Source organism: Leptonychotes weddellii, chromosome 12 (assembly GCF_054177405.1).
Source record: "Leptonychotes weddellii isolate Sample4059 chromosome 12, ASM5417740v2, whole genome shotgun sequence".
Taxonomy (NCBI): domain Eukaryota; kingdom Metazoa; phylum Chordata; class Mammalia; order Carnivora; family Phocidae; genus Leptonychotes; species Leptonychotes weddellii.
Window position 1 is genome coordinate 6,167,666 of NC_138380.1, and position 18,226 is coordinate 6,185,891.

General features: G+C 44.4%; 1 protein-coding gene across 2 annotated transcripts in view; it reads right to left on the bottom strand.

Moving 5' to 3' along the window:
- Positions 1-18,226, bottom strand: part of ZNF398 (zinc finger protein 398) — a 47,540-nt gene that overhangs the window by 19,831 nt on the left and 9,483 nt on the right. The window contains exons 3-6 of one of the 2 annotated variants that reach the window (XM_081799922.1): positions 16,029-16,155; positions 15,361-15,474; positions 5,416-5,529; positions 38-4,163 (exon numbers count right to left, since the gene is read on the bottom strand). The exons of the other annotated variant lie outside the window; for it this stretch is intronic. Of the exons in view, the coding sequence (XP_081656048.1) occupies positions 3,010-4,163; positions 5,416-5,529; positions 15,361-15,474; positions 16,029-16,155 (1,509 nt within the window). The 3' untranslated portion in view covers positions 38-3,009. Of the gene's footprint in view, positions 1-37; positions 4,164-5,415; positions 5,530-15,360; positions 15,475-16,028; positions 16,156-18,226 lie in introns of those variants that run through there. 2 annotated transcript variants of the gene reach the window in all.

The following is an 18,226-nucleotide window of genomic DNA, read 5'->3' on the forward strand; positions in this document are numbered from 1 at the left end:
ATCGAATATCCAGCAAAAAGGATCAGAGACCTTTCACTTTCTAGATAAGCAATCAACTTCATTTATTTTCACATCTGTGGCTGAAACAGAGGCTCATCTAATGGTGACAATGAAAAACTTAGTAAGCAAAGAGTGAATCTGGTTACAGTCCACATCTGGGTCTACTCCGAGGAGATAGGCCTATTTGTGTGTGACAGACTTCTTAGCCCAGGGGGCAGACTGATGAAGGGCACATTCCTGGGTTCTCCTCTTTCCTGCCTTGTCCTGACAACCAATCCTCAGGTACTTCAACTGCAGTTAAATGCATGGTTTCTCTCAGGAGCCTTCGATGGACCAAGTTTCTCCACACACTGAAACCTTCGCGGTTCGACTTAACTTTTCCACTGAGCGCATTTTATGTATCCACCCTTGAATCTTAAGCAAACAAACTCTAGAGCTGGCCTGGAGTTTTACCTGGTAGAGGATGGGTGCCGGGAAAGGAGACCAGAATGCACAGCTGAAACCCCCTGGTGTGTATGGGGCTGAGGATTAGGAGAACACCTACTTGCATCTTTCTGGCATGGCCCTGCCCATTCCCTTTCACTGAGCTTCATGGCTCTGGCCTCATTGGTATTTGAACCGTGTTCACAGCCTGACAAAGTTTGGGTCCCTGCTGGCTACAGTTCCTTGCAGAAAGGACTGTGGGCTCTATCTGCAGCATTTTAACCCACAGGTCTCTTTCATTAATAAGCTCTGTGTCCTCATTAAATCTTTGACTTAAAAAAAAAGAATTTCTGATGTTATCTAGACCAACATCACACCTCATGTAGGAATCCCTTTCAAGCACACTCTGGCAAATGCTTAAATGCCTCCAGAAAAGGGAGCTCACCACCTAAAGATAATACTTTGGTTCTTCTCCCTCTTAATTAGGAGACCAAGGTGCAAACCAGAGCTGGGTCTCACACCAAGTTCCTAGTGGGTCAGCAGTGAAGCTGGAACCCTGGCTTTGGGAGCCCCAGAACCCCCACATTTATGCGTGGTACGGGTCCAGATTCTAGCTAGAAAGCTCTTAATCCCAACATGCCAGGGTTCTGTTCGTCAGTTGTCTTGGTTTGTTCTATACTGGGATTTTTTCATCGCCTTCAGACTATAAATTACAGCAGCAGACTAGGTCTCACACCCATTTCTTAAGTCTCCCATGACCCCTGGTATTGTGAATGTCACAGAGCAGATGTTTCATAAATGCAATCATTCTAAAGAGCATGTTCAGACAGAACCTTCCCAGGAGCAAAGCTAGCTGGGGTAACACTTTCCTAGTGTGTTTAGGCAGAGCTAGGCTGGGTGAAGGTTGGGCTAGGTGATAAGGAAAAAATGGGTCTCTCTGTTATCATTTCATCAAGAAAGTGTTCTAAGTACTTGCAGACCTTGTTTCCAGGCATCTTGGAAAGATTCAGGGGAAACAGAGTATAGGAATAAACAGCTTTACTGCCCAAGACTTAGGGCTGTCTTTGTTTCCCACCTCAGGCTCCCAGCAAGAGTAACACAAATCGAGTTCCGTCAAGTTTCAACAAGAAATGTCTCTGCTCTGATTTAGGGGTCTTATGTGGCTTTGCCTGGATAGAAGCCAGAGATAGAGAATTCTGGCAGAAGAAATGTGTCACAAGTTTTATGATTTTTTTTTTTTTAATTTCCAGAGGCTCACTTTTTTCCTTTTACCAGCCTCATTTTGCAGATGAAAATTTGCAATTTCTAAAGGGAAAGGGAGTTATGTCTAACTGCAAAGCCACTGAGGAGTAGGACCACGCTCAGATACTCTCCTCTGACCGAATGTCCCCGACAAAAGAACACATGGTAGCCAAGGTCCCTAAAAGCAGAACAAGCAGCAAGAGGCTGTCCTTGTCTGTATGTGGTGCTCAGCGCTCAGGGATCTACAGAGTTCCTCAATCTGCCCATTGCCACTGGGGAGAGTCAGAAGGGGTGAACATACACTCTGATGGCTCAAGAAAGCTGCATTACAGCACCATCATCTCACAACTGAGGAAATGAAACCTGAGACCCACTGGCACTTTCTGAAGCTCCATAACGCTTCCGGAAAGTGCTGTGATCTATTCTGCTGAGGACTGTCAAGAATACAAGACACCAGGAACGGAAAAATCAGCTTATTAGCTTGGAAATACGGAAAAATTTGATGTAAATGACTCCTTCTAAGAAACATGGTTCAGGCACAAATCTTAGGCTGTTCTGAAATTTCTCTGGGCTCTCTAGATTTTAAAGCTAGTGCTGAGAACACTGCTCCCACTTTTTTAACTAGGACTTTGGCAAATGTTCCTAGCAGTTTAAATGCCAGTAAGAGCCTGAATTCTGCAAATCAAACTATGCAAAGAACTGTTCTCCTTAAGAAGCTTTTAAAGTCAAACTTCTTGCTCCCCCAATATTAACCAAAATGGATTAGAAGAATTAATCCAGGAAACCTAGGAAGGCAGTCTTGAGTTACCATTCCGGGAGAGGCAGTGCATGAGCAGAGGGGCAGACCTTAGCTCGTGCCAGGGAGAAGCAGTACCATGGCCCGAGGCTCCAGCACTCTCTTCTAACAACCATCTTACCATCAGGGAATTAATGAGGTTCAATTAAATATCCTCATGCCTCGTGATGGGCTTCGAGTTCTGGAGGCTCTTCCCATGCACCTGTCCCCACCTAGAGCCACAATCATTATCAACTTATAACCCTGTGATGGAGTAACAGGGGCCAAATCTTGCTTTCCAACCTCTCTGCAACCTTCTTATATAACTTCTGCTCAGGTAATACTTTTGTAAAGATCGGGATGCTGGGCTTCCTTCCAGGTCTTTCTGGGTTTCAAAATGTCGTGTTCTTGTGATGTTATGAAGTTCCAAAATTCCAGCAATGTCTCTAGTCAAGTGTCTAAGATCCCAAATTCATCGCCGGGCCACACAGCGATTACCGCAGGGGGGGTGCTGGGACTCGCGGGCACAGGTAACCGGAGAACATAGATAACCATGAAAGGAGCGAGGTTTACAAAACCCCCCCTCCGCTCCCTTCCCCATACCACTGACCGGCCTCTAGCCCTTCGGTGTTAACGGCTAGGCCAGAGGTCTCGAGCCCAGGGAGGAGGGGCCCCGGGGGGTCCGGCGGCTGTCCGGATGGGTCACCGTCGCCGCCGCAGCCTCCGCTGTGGCCCGACCGCAGGTGGTCCTTGAGCGTCTGCTTGTAGCGGAAGCTTCGGCCGCAGTAGGCGCAGGGGTAGGGCCGCTCGCCCGTGTGGATGCGCTGGTGCTTCATGAGGTGGTGCTTGCGGATGAAGCTCTTGCCGCAGTGCGCGCAGCTGAACGGCCGCTCGCCCGTGTGCAGCCGCCGGTGGTTGAGCAGGTGCTCCTTGCGCATGAAGCTCTTACTGCAGTCAGTGCACGGGTACGGACGCTCGCCCGTGTGGATCATCTGGTGGCGAATCAGGGCCGAGTGGCCATTGAAGTCAATGCCGCACTGGGGGCAGGAGAAAGGCCGCTCCTGCGCGTGCCCCCGCTGGTGGAGCAGGAGGCTGATTTTCAGGCTGAAGCTGCGGCCGCACTGCGCGCAGCGGAAGGGCCTCTCGCTCGCGTGAGCCCGCCGGTGGCTGGTGAGTCGGGCCTGGTCGGCAAAGCGCTTGGGGCAGTCGGGGCAGGGGAAGGGGCGCTCGGTGCTGTTGTGGACCCGGAGGTGGTAGGTGAGTCTTGACGGGTGCGTGAAAGTTCTGGCGCAGTGTGGGCAGGTGGGGGGTGTCTCGCTAGCATGGGGCTGGGAGCTGCCGCTGAGATCGGCCTGCTGGGGAAAGTGCTTCGGGCACTGGGCACAGGACAAGGGGGGCTCACCCGTGTGGCTACACTGGTGGGTCAGCAACATGTCTTGGCTGAGGCTCTTGCCACAGTGGTGGCAGGAGAATATCTGCTCCCCGGCTGGAGGTGGCAGGGGGTAGCTACCCAACTGAGTAAAAGTCACTTGGCCCTCAGAGGCTTCGGCCAGGTCAGTGACTGGACGTCCAAAAGGCGCCATGGATGCGGACGGCTGGGTTTTGAAAGCCACATCTGAAAAAGTATCCTTTGCCGCTGGTGGTGGAGAAGAGAAGGTGACTGGAACCTCTGGGCACAAAGAGGCTCTGGCGAGGCTTTCGGCTTTGATGACAAGCTCTTCATCTGAAAGAAAGGACTCAGAGTCACACCTGTCAACAGCTGTCTCGTGGCAACTGCCGTAATCCTACCCAGCTCCAGCAGACTGCACGGAGCTCTTAATTGGCTCAGATAGGAAGCTCAGTGGAGGTCTGAGATAATCATCAAGGCATGTATAGTCCCTGCAGCAAATCATCAGAGGGCTCGCCGCTGCACCTCTCCAATGCTCCCTGCTCGGAAAAGGAGAAACCCCGGCATCCACCTTTGCCAGCTCTCCTTTCATTCGGTTTCTCCTCTGCTCCAGGACTTTGATTCTGTTGCCTTTTGTGACAAGGCCTAAAATTACGCATTCATCCACTCCTACTCCCCTTCAGTCTGCCAGATAAATCCTTCCTGTTAGCTCTCCGTACTTTCCCTGAAAATCAAGTCCGTGTTTCTGCCTCTGCTCTCTGCTCAGTCTGCCCTCCCTTTTGTAGCCTGCATCCCTTTCTTCCCATCTTCCCAAAGTATGCCCAACCTTGTCACACCAATCTTGCAGGGCCCAATTCTGGCTTCACAGCCTGCTGTGGGCCTTATCTAGACACCCAAACTAAAACTGACGTATGTTTTCCAAACTCCTCATTTCTTTTATAGAAGTCATCCGTCCCACTCACCCTGGAGACTTAACAGTAGGCACACCCAGTACTGATGTGTGTGTGCCCGATATAAATATCCCAAGGAGCAGAAACAGCTATTTTTTATTTCTGTTTCCTAGAGTCTAAAAGAACATAGGGAATAGAAGATACTTAAAAATAGGTTGCATTAAGTAATATAAATGACTGGCTTCCTTCTGACCTTGATGTTCTCTTCTACAATACAGATGGTGCTAAGGATCTTGTAAAGAAGCTGTTTGCTTCTTCTGCCATCACTGTCCTGAGGGAGAGCTCTTGGTCGACATTTGTGCCTCTCCAAGGACACTCTTGTCACTATGGCTAGTCTCCTCCTATCCTTTTCTAAATGATCCTCAAATGTTCTTCTGTCTTTCCCCATTCTCATACCTTTGGTCCCTCTGTGTGCATTTGTTTCTCGTCCTCTAACAAATCTACTTTGTCTTTATACTTAAAATATATCTTAGTTTGATTTCATTTTCATCTCTAACTTATGTGAGCCTGTCTTTTCCCCCCTTTCCCCATTCTTCTTCCACTTCCTTGCCTCCATAACCCCCTCCTGTCCTCGGCTTCCTCTGTTGGTCCTGGCCTAAGCAGAGGCTGGGTGTGGGCATCTCTGATTCCTCACTCACCAGCATAGGCGCCCTTGTGCATGTCGCTCTCCTTGGTCTCCTGTGGGGCCCCAACCTGGGGCTCTTCCTCTTGTTTGATCCAAGACAGAATATCTGATGTTGAAATGCCAGGCTCTATTTGGGGGAAAAAGAGAATGGCCTTCAGGGCTCGACTCAGAAAGAGAAAATGATCTCGTTGGCTTGTTGAACACTGTCTTGCCCAAATATTTATCTCTGATTACAAAACCAAAACTGAACCAGCCTTTAAAAAAAGGCATACATCTGAGAACCAGTTCAAAATGAAGCCAGATTTAATGTATTTTTACATGATATACTCAACTTCAGTGACTGTTTTCATTTTAAAACAAATCAGTTTTTATTTTGGAGAGGATGCCCTGACATGCATTTAGAATTAGCGGTGCCTTTCATTTTGTTAGCACTCTCACTTCCAGAATGTTTTTACTTTCTCTCACAGCTTTGTTTATGAAATAATGAAGCAGGGACTCTTCTCCATTTCAGTAGAGAGGGATTATTTTCTCCATTTCAGAGGTTAAATACATTGCCAGTAAGGAAGTATTTATGATGAAACGCCATATTATCAAAGGTCTGCTTTAAAATATAGCAGGAAAAAAGCAGAAGAAACCAAGATTGACCAAAAAAGTTTGTCTTAGATGTTAATTAAAAAACAAAGACATTGGGGCGCCTGGGTGGCTCAGTTGGTTGGGCGACTGCCTTCGGCTCAGGTCATGATCCTGGAGTCCCGGGATCGAGTCCCGCATCGGGCTCCCTGCTCGGCAGGGAGTCTGCTTCTCCCTCTGACCCTCCTCCCTCTCATGCTCTCTGTCTCTCATTCTCTCTCTCAAATAAATAAATAAAATCTTAAAAAAACAAAAAAAACAAAGACATTGGGGCGCCTGGGTGGCTCAGTCGTTAAGCGTCTGCCTTCGGCTCGGGTCATGATCCCGGGGTCCTGGGATCAAGTCCCACACTGGGCTCCCTGCTCGGCGGGAAGCCTGCTTCTCCCTCTCCCACTCCCCCTGCTTGTATTCCTGCTCTCGCTGTCTCTCTCTGTCAAATAAATAAATAAAATCTTTAAAAAACAAAAAAAAACAAAGACATTCCCAGAATTACAAAGTCAGGTCCTTTTAAACACAGATCTGACTCCTTAGAAACATACTTTTCAGGTTCCCAATTCTGGACTCTAAAAGATCGTATTACTTCTGCCTATTAAATGATATAGCTCATTGTTTCCTGAACCCCCAGGAGAGGGGATAGCAGTCTTTGTGAGTCCCTCAGGCCTGGTGGCGGGGGTGGGGTGGGGGGGTGGTTCTTTTGGAAAGAAAAAAGAACAGCCTCTCAAGGCTTTGCACATAACATGGCTCATTTGGTCAGTGCAGAAACAGCTGTGCGAGCTATCCCAGCCAAGGCCTAGGTAGCTTTTTTTTGACCTAAGAGGACAAGCTGGTAAGCTGACAAGGTGTGGAGAGTAAATTCAAATTGTACGCAGGTTCTGGTTTTATGTGTAGCAGATAGGCAGAACTCACTGTTTTTGCCCAATGCCTTTTAAATCAGTTAGAGACCACTGAAATCTAAAGGTGTGCCCAAAGCAGAAATATGAGGTTTGACAAGACTGAGGCCCGAAAGACTGGCAGGTTGTACGGTGAGACTGGGGAGACACAGGTTTGGGCACATGCGGCAGGTTGCCTTACCAACTCCTGACTTTAAACTACAGGATGAAATGTATTAAACATAGTCCAGCCTTTTCTTTCTTTTCTCCCAGATTTTATACTCACACATATATAAAGAGAAAAGCAGGAGGGGACAGACTGGGTTTGAGGAAGAGGGTCTTCTCGCAGATATCCAGAGGAACTTTCTATTCATTAAAACTATGAGACTTTTAAAATGCATAATTGATTCTCTTCATTAATTTTCTGAATGAGTTAGTGCTCTAGAAACCTCCAAATGGCATTCAAATGACTTTTTTTATTTTTTATTTTTTTTTGGTTTAGCATTATGAACTCATAGAATGTTATCTATCTGATGAGTTTTAGTCCATTGCTCAAATTGTCCCTTCTTTGGCCAGCAGGAGCCTCTTCAGAGCAGCTCTTTTCACATCATCAAACATGTAGTTTCCTTCATTTCTGGGGTGACAGACTATCCCAGGTTCATCCTGTACATTTCCTGCTCCATGCACACAATCACTGATCTGAGAAATGGAATTTAGAGAATGCAATCTGGATGATAAGGATGCTAACTGCTCATAGGCTGTTGTTGCTTCTAGCTCCTTTCCATGGACAGAGCTATTAAAATACCTATCTTTTAGAAAAAGTGTCGGGCGCCTGGGTGGCTCAGTCGTTAAGCGTCTGCCTTCGGCTCAGGTCATGATCCCAGGGTCCTGGGATCGAGTCCCACATCGGCTCCCTGCTCTGCGGGAAGGCTGCTTCTCCCTCTCCCACTCTCCCTGCTTGTGTTCCTGCTCTCGCTCTCTCTCTCTCTGTCAAATAAATAAATAAAATCTTTAAAAAAAAAAGTGTCATGAGTTTATATTAATATTTATGATTCATATTTAAGATTACAGGGTTTTAATTAAGTCCTTTGATTTTATACTTGTATCTTTTCTCCCTAACCCTGAAAATTTTGGTTCCTGATGACATTAACATAATCTTTGCTTTATCTGAATACTTGTGTCAAAGTAATACCAATATTATAAACAAAAATATGAACTCAATTTAAGATTATTTTGTGATACTTTTAGTCTTCAGGATCTATCCCTCTAGGGATATATAGTTAAAATATTGTTTTAGTCAGTTGGAAGAAATCTATTCTATGTATTTATGTTACATATATATCATACAGTAATTATTTTAGCCTGTGCCTGATTTTTAAAAATTTTTGTTTTTTAAATTTTGTAAAATATTTATAAGGTTCCGAAATCAAAACTATAAAATAAGATACATTCAGAGAGGACTAGTTTCCATCTCACATCTATCTCTCCTTGTATAGGTAGCCATTCTTACTGGTTTTTGTTTCAATTTTCCATTGTTTCTTTGTAAAAATAGAAGCAAATATATATACATCTTCATGTTTTTCCTCTTTATATGGCATACTAATCAAACTATTCTGTATCCCAGTTTCTTGACAATATATTCTGGGCATGTGTATAGCAGTATAGAGATCTTTCTCCTTCCTTTTTATAGCTGTACTATGTAGTGGTACCATTGTTTATTCAAGAGTGCCCTATTGATGGGTATTTGGATTCTTTCCAATCTTTTGTTACATTAGTCAGCAGCCAACCATAAAAGCTTTGGAGTGGTAAAAAAAACAACCCAGTTCTCCAGAAATGTAAATGGCTGTTGTTATTAGAACCCACTGGCTAAGTACATCTTCATTGAGCTTGGGAAATCCCAGGAAGCAAACCCTTCCTGTTGAATAATGATGCTAAAAGTTCCTCTGGTCATTTCACTAGATCAGTACAGCTAAGGAAATACTGATTTGATTAAATAATTGGGGCTTGGCACTACATCATAGGATGCACAGCATACTGTAGTGTCTACTGTAATTTGGTGGGAGTGGTGGGAGTATAGCCTGAGGACCTTTTGGAAGTGAAATGAAAGGAGCAGGAGAACTTGAACACTGTGATGGCCTGATAGACACCTGCATGGGGACAGAATATGGCAACTGCTGGTCAGGCGGCCACAAGAGCTTTCAAAGCACATTCCTCACAGGCCTAAGGAACCCCAACAGTGGATACTTACAGAAACATAGAACGAAAGTAAAATCATGGGTTCCTACCAGCAGCAGGCTTTGGAGAAAGCCAGAGAACAGAGAAAAACTGAATACTTATCAGATAGGAGGAAATGGAAAAATGCTGAGGTTCTAGATTTGAGAGGAAGTTAAAAATAGAAAAGCTGAGGGGCGCCTGGGTGGTTCAGTCAGTTAGGCGGCTGACTCTTGATTTTGGCTCAGGTCATGACCTCAGGGTCATGAGATCAAGCCTTGCGTAGGGCTCTGCACTCAGCAGGGAGTCTGCTTGAGATTTTCTCCCTCTGCCCCTTCCCCTGCTCGAGTTTTCTCTCTAAAATAAATAAAAATCTTAAAAAAAAAAAAAATAGAAAAGCTGATCACAATAAAATATAAAAATTTAATGTCTACACTGGTTGAATGTCATTTTATTTTATTAATTTTTTTTTTTAAAGATTTTATTTATGTATTTGACAGAGAGGGAACACAAGCAGGGGGAGGGGAGAGGGAGAAGCAGGCTTCCCGCTGAGCAGGGAGCCCGATGTGGGGCTCGATCCCAGGACCCTGGGATCTTGACCTGAGCCGAAGGCAGACGCTTAATGACTGAGCCACCCAGGCGCCCCTGAACGTCATTTTAACTATGAGGAAATCTGATTTTGTGTGAAAATCATTTTGTGTGTCTGCGTATGTTTTAAACAGGTAAGGACCCATGCTGTCTGAAAAGAAGCTGGAACCTTGAGGTTCTGGGATATGTACAAAAGTATAAACCGAGCTAAAATGGTGCTGAGATTGGACTTTTTAAGCAGACAACAAACAATACTTAACACATGAAACAACCAATGGTAAAAATATAAAAACTTTCTTTTGAAATTTTCTGTTAAACAGGTGTGGGACTAAAACATTGCCAGGTGAATGTGGTAAGTATTTGTGTAGTAAGTTAAAACCTCAAAGTTTTGGGACGCCTGGGTGGCTCAGTCGGTTGAACGGCTGCCTTCGGCTCAGTCATGATCCCAGGGTTCTGGGATCGAGTCCCACATCGGGCTCCTTGCTCAGCGGGGAGCTTGCTTGTCCCTCTGCCTGCCTCTCCCCCTGCTTGTGTTCTGTCTGTCTCTCTCTGACAAAAAAATAAATAAAATCTTTAAAAAAAAAAAAAAAAAACCTCAAAGTTTTGTCATCCCTAGGATGATTCTTGTTCTCAAATAGGATAAACTAAAATAAAAGGATTATCATATTGGGATATGCCTTAATCACTGGCTTTGTTTAGGAAAAGATGGCCTTGCTGGACCAGAGTAAACAGACGCAGATAGGGGATCATGGAAATGCACATGAAACAATGACCCCGAAGTCTCCCCACAACTGCAAGATTTAGAAATGAATTTGCTTTACTTCCGGGTCATTCTACAATCTTGGCGTGAGTTCATGGCTTCTGAACCAGAAGAAAGACAAAGATAATGGACTTTCAGTAATTATTCCATTTGAACTTCCTGGGTCAAGTTTTTCTCCAAAGAATTCTAAAAACTTGGTAGTTCAATATTCAAACTATAAGTGACCAAATAGTGGCCCCACACACAGCTGGTCTGCATGAGGCCCTGGTGATACAGTTAAAGAATTCCAGAAAATCTCAAGATTATATTTTTTTGTGTTCTCCCATTCACTACTATTCTCCACTAATTGTATGCAATTTTATGTAAGACAGTAGGCATCAATGACTATTCCCTAGGGAGATATAATAATTTTTCTTTCCCTTCATCGGATTCAGATGAAGGGGATAGAGATAGAATGTAAAATAAATTCCAAGATATTTGGACATAAAAGGAAAGGGGTGTCACATGGTACCATTACTATCCTCAAATCCATTCTACCCATTCTACCTATATATTTAATTATAATGCACAGGTCTTCTAAAGCTCCAGAATGAAATATGATAATAAGTTATGGGCTTTATGTTATAAGAAATATGGATAAAATCCAAATATATTTTAGAAAATTAAGGTTTCTAAAATTATATCAATATTCCAACATAAACACACCAGTCTAACAACAAATTACACAGTATGTGAAAATTGATTTTTAAAACTACGATGTTTTAGAGAAGCTGCTTGCTGAAAAGCAAAAAAAAAAAAAAAAAATTTGATTCTTTGCGTATAGAAACAATTTTTTTTTTTAAATTTTGTGTCTTGCCTTTTTTCTTTCCTATTATTACTATTTTTTAAGATTCTATTTATCTATTTGACAGAGAGAGAGACACAGAGAGAGGGAACACAAGCAGGGGGAGTGGGAGAGGGAGAAGCAGGCTTCCTGCTGAGCAGGGAGCCCGACGCGGGGCTCGATCCCAGGACCCTGGGATCATGACCTGAGCCGAAGGCAGATGCTTAATGACTGAGCCACCCAAGCGCCCCTAGAAATTATTAAAAAAAAAACAAAAACTGTAAATGGAGAATAATCTATCAAAAAGACATTTTATTAGTTACATCACTAAAGTGGCCTAGAATTAGTACCTCTGCCTCATATTTGTGTGGAACAATCTGTTATGAGCCCAGGGCGCCTGGGTGGCTCAGTCGGTGAAGCGTCTGCCTTTGGCTCGGGTCATGATCTCAGGGTCCTGGGATCGAGTACTGCATCAGACTCTCTGCTCAGCAGGGAGCCTGCTTCTCCCTCTCTCTCTGCTCCTCCTGCTCGTGCTCGCTCTCTGTCTCAAATAAATAAATAAAATCTTAAAAAAAAAAAATCTGTTATGAGCCCTAATAAGCAGACAGTTTATTACTATTCTCCACTGAAAGGAATCAGGATTTTTTGTGTGTTAGGAGAAAGAAAATCTGGCTGCCTATTCTCAGAAGGGCCTGCCTGCAAGGTTTACATCCCTATGCTGATAGAAAACTTCCCCTCAATGTTAGGAGTGCTTCACCAGGCCTAAATTGTTTGTGTAGTGTAGCTGATGCTGAACATTTGTCTTCTTTCCGGGAGTCTAGAATTTTGGTATGTGTGAGGCAAAGGATGCCTACGTGACCAGCTCACAGTGAAAGCCCTGGATGCTGATTCTCTAATGAGTTTCTCTGGGATACAATACTCTGCACATGTTGTCACAACTCACTGCTGGAGGAATAGCATGTGTCCTGTGAGACTCTACTGCAAGAGGACTCTGGAAGGTTGCCCCCGGTCCCCTCCAGACTTTGCCCTGTGCGCTTTTTATCTCTGCTGGTTTGCTCTGTGTCCTTTTGCTGTAATAAACCTTAACCCTAAACATGACTTTATGCTGAATCCTGTGTGTCCTCCTAGTAAGGGACTGAACCTGGGGGTTGCGCTGGGGACCAACACAGCCTAGAGCATGTATATATATATATATTTTTTTTTTTTTAAAGATTTATTTATTTGAGAGAGAGAGAAGGAGCATGACGGGGGGAGGGGCAGAGAAAGAGGGGGAAGCAGGTTTCCTGCTGAGCACAGAGCCCAACTTGGGGCTTGATCCCAGGACCCCGAGATCATAACCTAAGCCGAAGTCAGACACAACCGACTGAGCCACCCAGGTGCCCCTGGAGCATATTTTTAAAGAAAACCAGTACTGAGGCACCTGGGTAGCACAATCTGTTAAGTGTCTGACTCTTGATTTCAGCTCAGGTCGTGATTTCGGGGTCATGAGATGGAGCCCTTGTCAGGCTCCACACTCAGTGGGGAGTCTGCTTGAGATTCTCTCCCTCTCCCTCTACCCCTGCCCCCGCACTCACACACGCGCTCTCTCGCTCTCAAATAAATAAATCTTTAAAAAAAAAAAAAGTAGGGTTGCCTGGGTGGCTCAGTCAGTTAAGCATCTGACTCTTGATTTTGGCTCAGGTGGTGATCTTGGAGTCATGGGATTGAGCCCTGCACTGGGCTTCTTTCTCAGAACAAAGTCTGCTTGTCCCTCTCCCTCTGCTCCTCCCCCTGCTCACTCTCTCTCAAATAAATAAAATCTTTATTTTTATTTATTTTTAAAGATTTTATTTATTTGACAGAGAGATGTGAGAGAGGGAACACAAGCAGGGGGAGTGGGAGAGGGAGAAGCAGGCCTCCTGCTGAGCGCGGAGCCCAATGCGGGACTGGATCCCAGGACCCCAGGATCATGACCTGAGTGGAAGGCAGACGCTTAACGACAAGCCACCCAGATGCCCCTGCTTGTTTTAATTTTATGTAAACATGTATTAACATATTTGGTTGACCACCCACAAATGGAGTCTTAAAAACCATGGTAAAAATGAACTGACAAGATGGCAGCGAAATGAAACTTTCATATACTATTACAAAACCAAGTTACTTACATCTCTGCCATTTGTCCCCAAAAATAAAATGACACACTGATTTATACTAGCTGAGAACTATGTCAGATAACTAATAATGTAAACTAAGGAGTAATTTCCTTTTTTTTTTTTTTAAAGATTTTATTTATTTATTTGAGAGAGAGAGACAGCGAGAGAGGGAACATAAACAGGGGGAGTGGGAGAGGGAGAAGCAGGCTTCCTGCCAAGCAGCAAGCCTGATGCAGGACTTGATCCCAGGACCCTGAGATCATGACCTGAGCCGAAGGCAGACACTTAACTGACTGAGCCACGCAGGTGCCCCTAAGGAGTAACTTCCAATAATTACTGTAATCAAGTCACCCAACTTTTTGATATGATTTTAGATTTATTATTTATATCCCTGATATAAAGTTAATCAAATTCAATCTGTTACATTGCTTAATACAATCACCCATAGATTCTTTTTTTTTTTTTTTAATTTTATTTATTCGTTAGACAGAGAAAGAGAGCATAAGCAAGGGGAGTGGCAGGCAGAGGGAGAGGAAGAAGCAGACTCCGCGCTGAGCAGGGAGCCCGACGTGGGGCTCAATCCCAAGACCCTGGGATCATGACCTGAGCCGAAGCAGACACTTAACTGACTGAGACACCCCTCACCCACACATTCTTAAAAAATAATATGTGTGGGGGTGCTTCTCCCTCTCCCGCTCTCCCTGCTTGTGCTCTCTTTCAAATAAATAAATTTTTAAAAATCTTAAAAAAAAAAAAATGTGTGGCAGATACATGCATTCCTCCAAAGTCAGAGAATGTTAAGATCTGAGAGGTTCGTTGTATGTAAAATTTACCTCAAAAGAAAAAAATAGTGAACTCTAGGTTAATGATATTCATACTGAACTATTAATGGGGAAATGTATTAAAATCTTTATTGATTTGGGGGGCGCCTGGGTGGCTCAGTTGGTTAGGCGACTGCCTTCGGCTCAGGTCATGATCCTGGAGTCCCGGGATCGAGTCCCGCATCGGGCTCCCTGCTTGGCAGGGAGTCTGCTTCTCCCTCTGACCCTCCTCCCTCTCATGTTCTCTCTCATTCTCTCTCTCAAATAAAAAAAAAAAAAAAAAAATCTTTATTGATTTGGAAATACAATGAAAAGAGGATGGATTGACAGGGATGCAGAGATGGATAAATACGTGCTAACGGAGTAAAATATTTGTGGTAGAATCCAGGTAGTAGGTGTCTAGGTGTTCACTGTAAAATTATTTCAACTTTTGTGTTTGGAAATTTTCATAATAAAATGTTAGAAAAAAATAACAGTGTATGGGAGAGGGGGTAGGTTCTAAGAAAAGTTCATCTAATAGAGATGTCTGAAGGATGAACTTTCTGTGAGCTTTCTATCCAGCAAAGAACAAAATGATGAGCTTTTTCTGAGAGCAGAAGTGGGACTTCAGAGAAAATACAACTGGACTTGGGTGAGCAGTCTTTCCCGCACAATATGAAGCAGCTACCAACCAAATAAATGAGGGAGAGTTCATTAATGCTGGCTGGCTCCCAAACCAGGCAAAATCCGCTTGGCCCAGGTGGACATCCTCTGCTGGTTCAGTGCGTCTCCGAGGGACCGTGTGGACTCCCAGCCCACCCCCAGCATTTCTGAACAATCAGGTGTACACTCACTGAAGCCACTTCCCCTCATATGAGCATAATTGCTTCCCCTGCCATCTAAGGATATGTTTATTTTGTTAAATAATTAAGTCTCAGAACTTTGTCATGGAATACCATTAACAGCCCTCAGATTCGTGGTACTGACGGAAGAAGGCAAAGGACCAGTAATCTCTAAGTACTCTCTCCTAGCTGCTTCAGCATGGAGAGGCTCTGGAAGCCCCAAGCCCTGCTTACTCAGTTCTGAGCCACTGTCTCTGACCAGGCAAGGGAGACAAGGAATGGATAATCTCTTCTGCTACTTACCTTCACTGGGGTCTGTGGGAATCTCACTTTCCTCTGGTCCTGCCTGCTCCTCTGTATTATGTTCTCCTTCCGGCTGAATCTGAGATAAGACATCAGGTTGATTCATGGCATAATCTAGGAGAGGAAGAAGGGAAAGGGGGGATGACCAAGAGATCAGTGAGGATGACAACGAACTGCCATTAAGGCTGAGCTATAGGCTTTGAGGTCCATGGTCCCAGAGGATTCATTTCAGAATCTCTACCACTCGGCCCCATCTATTCACCTCCTGTATGGACGCTATCTCTTCGGAAAGCATGTAAGAGGAGAGGTAACGTGTGGGAAGGTACACATGCCTCGTTAGCACGGCTCGCCTGCTACTTTCACTGAGGGACAGGGACAGTGTGCCTCAAGGTGGAGAACAAGGCCCTTTCAAGGTGAAGGACGCCCATGGAAACCACACTGCCGGCCCAGCCAGAACTCTGAGCTGCATTCTCCGTCCTGCAAATTGGCAGAAGGAGAGATTATGATTTTCCATTTAGCAAGGGCAAACTGGAAATCTTTGGTTTGCGATCAGAATGTGAAGTGTGTGAGGATAGAGTGAAAATGAGAACTGCTGGAGGACAAGGGCCTGTACAAAGTCCCCTTAGTGCTGCGGTCACCTCATTCAAAAGGTGACAGCGTGGCCTCACCCATGGAGATGAGAGACTCGTAGTTGCCCTTCATGATATTCTTGTAAAGTTCCTTTTGCCATTCTTCTAATTTTTCCCACTCTGGAGTGGAAAAGTAGATGGAGATATCATCAAATGTCACAGGCACCTGAAATTATAATCACACTGGGGTTAGTCCCTCCTGCTGCAATTCAGTCATTCCGTTTATCTGAGTACCTACTTGTCACAAAAAACTGTGAATTGCTGGAAGGACAGAGGAAAAACTTAAGGCACAGATCCAACCTCCAGGAGTTGAAGATGTTTTCAGGGAGAACGGTAATAAACTTTAGGGCTCCAAGTTTTGGGAGGTTGGAGGATATTACTTGTAAACAGTTCCTCATAGATAGGCACCAATGCCAAGCAGTATTTAATTCACATAATACAACATATTCTGAATATCCACTAAGTACAAGGCTTATCCAATTATCAAGATTATAAAAAAAATGGTTTCTGCCCCAAATAAGCACATAATTATACTCAAATTAAAGACACGGACCAGAAATTTTGGATACCAAGCTATAATGGGGCTGGGATGAGTCTAGAAGAGGTGGCGCTCTGGCTAGTCCTAAAAGACAGACAGGCTTGATGGGAACAGGAGAACATGTAAGCACAGAAGACTGGAGAGTACTTTCGGAGGAGAATTCTGAAGGTGGCCTAGTTGGAATTCAGGCTTCGTGTAGAGAATGGTCATATGCAGAACAGAATCCCCTGCCCCTCCAGCATAGTTTTGTCTAAAACTAGGTACTTTCCCCTGGGTAAAAACTAGAAGGTTCTTCTGTAAAGAAATCCAAGAGTTGCCTCCCCAGGTACCTAGTATGGACACTATCACCTAGTATAACGCTCTCCTCATTCTGGTGTTTAGCTGCTCATCATCGTAAGGCTAGCTCAACCTCCTATCACTGGACAGCTTTCTATAGTTAAACTCTTAAATAAGAGCTAAGCACTAAGTCTCAATGACCAGTTAGAAAAGACTGCCACACGAACAATAAAGACTGAAATGAGGGAGGAGGGATGCCTGGGTGGCTCAGTTGGTTAAACGTCTGCTTCGGCTCAGGTCATGATCCCAGGGTCCTGGGATCCAGTCTTGCATTGGGCTCCTTGCTCAGCGGGAAGCCTGCTTCTCCCTCTGCCTACTGCTCCCCCTGCTTGGGCTCTCTCTCTCTGACAAATAAATAAAATATTTTAAAAAATAAATAAAATAAAATGAGGGAGGAAAATGTGTAAAGAACAAAAATACCTAGGCAACATAATTTAAAAAACAAAACCATACCACCATCAACTCCTAATTAGTATCCCCACAAAGATTTAAGAGATATAACACCACCCATAAAATAAAACAGGATGCTATGAAAAAAGAAAAATCAGAGAACAAGAAAGACTCTTGGTAACTACTACACACACACACACACACACACATACTCTTTTTCCCAAAATTAAAAAATTCATACTCGGGGCACCTGGGTGGCTCAGTCAGTTAAGTGTCTGCCTTTGGTTCAGGTCATGATCCCAGGGTCCTGGGATCGAGTTCCACATCAGGCTCCTTGCTCATAGGGAGCCTGCTTCTCCCTCTCCCTATGCTGCTCCCCCTGCTTGTTCTCACTCTCTTAAATAAAATCTTAAAAAAAAAATACATACTCATCTTCATAAACTTAACATACCCATTGAGAAACAAAGGTCTATACAAGACTATGAGGTAACTGGCTTTATTTTCCAATTGCTTCATTTGTGGAATTTCTTTTGCCTCCAACTAGAAATTTTGTTCTTAGGGACTAGAACTATAATTATTCATTTTACACTTTGCTCAGCATCTAAAGCCAGGGTGGGGACAAATGTAAATACTCAATAGCATATTTTCTTTTTTTTTTTAAAGGTTTTATTTATTTATTTGACAGAGAGAGACAGAGCAAGAGAAGGAACACAATCGGGGGGGTGGGAGAGGGAGCAGCAGGCCTCCCGCCGAGCTGGGAGCCCGATGTGGGACTCAATCCCAGGACCCTGGGACCATGACCTGAGCCGAAGGCAGACGCTTAAGAGCCACCCAGGTGCCTAGGACCAGAGTTTTTAATGAGCTTCTCAGTGAGACACAGAGGACGGGCATGCGCTAGGGCCCAGGGTGCATGAGGAAGCTGCAGCTCTACGACCACGCACAGGAGGGACTACAGTTGAGGAATCCAGAGAAT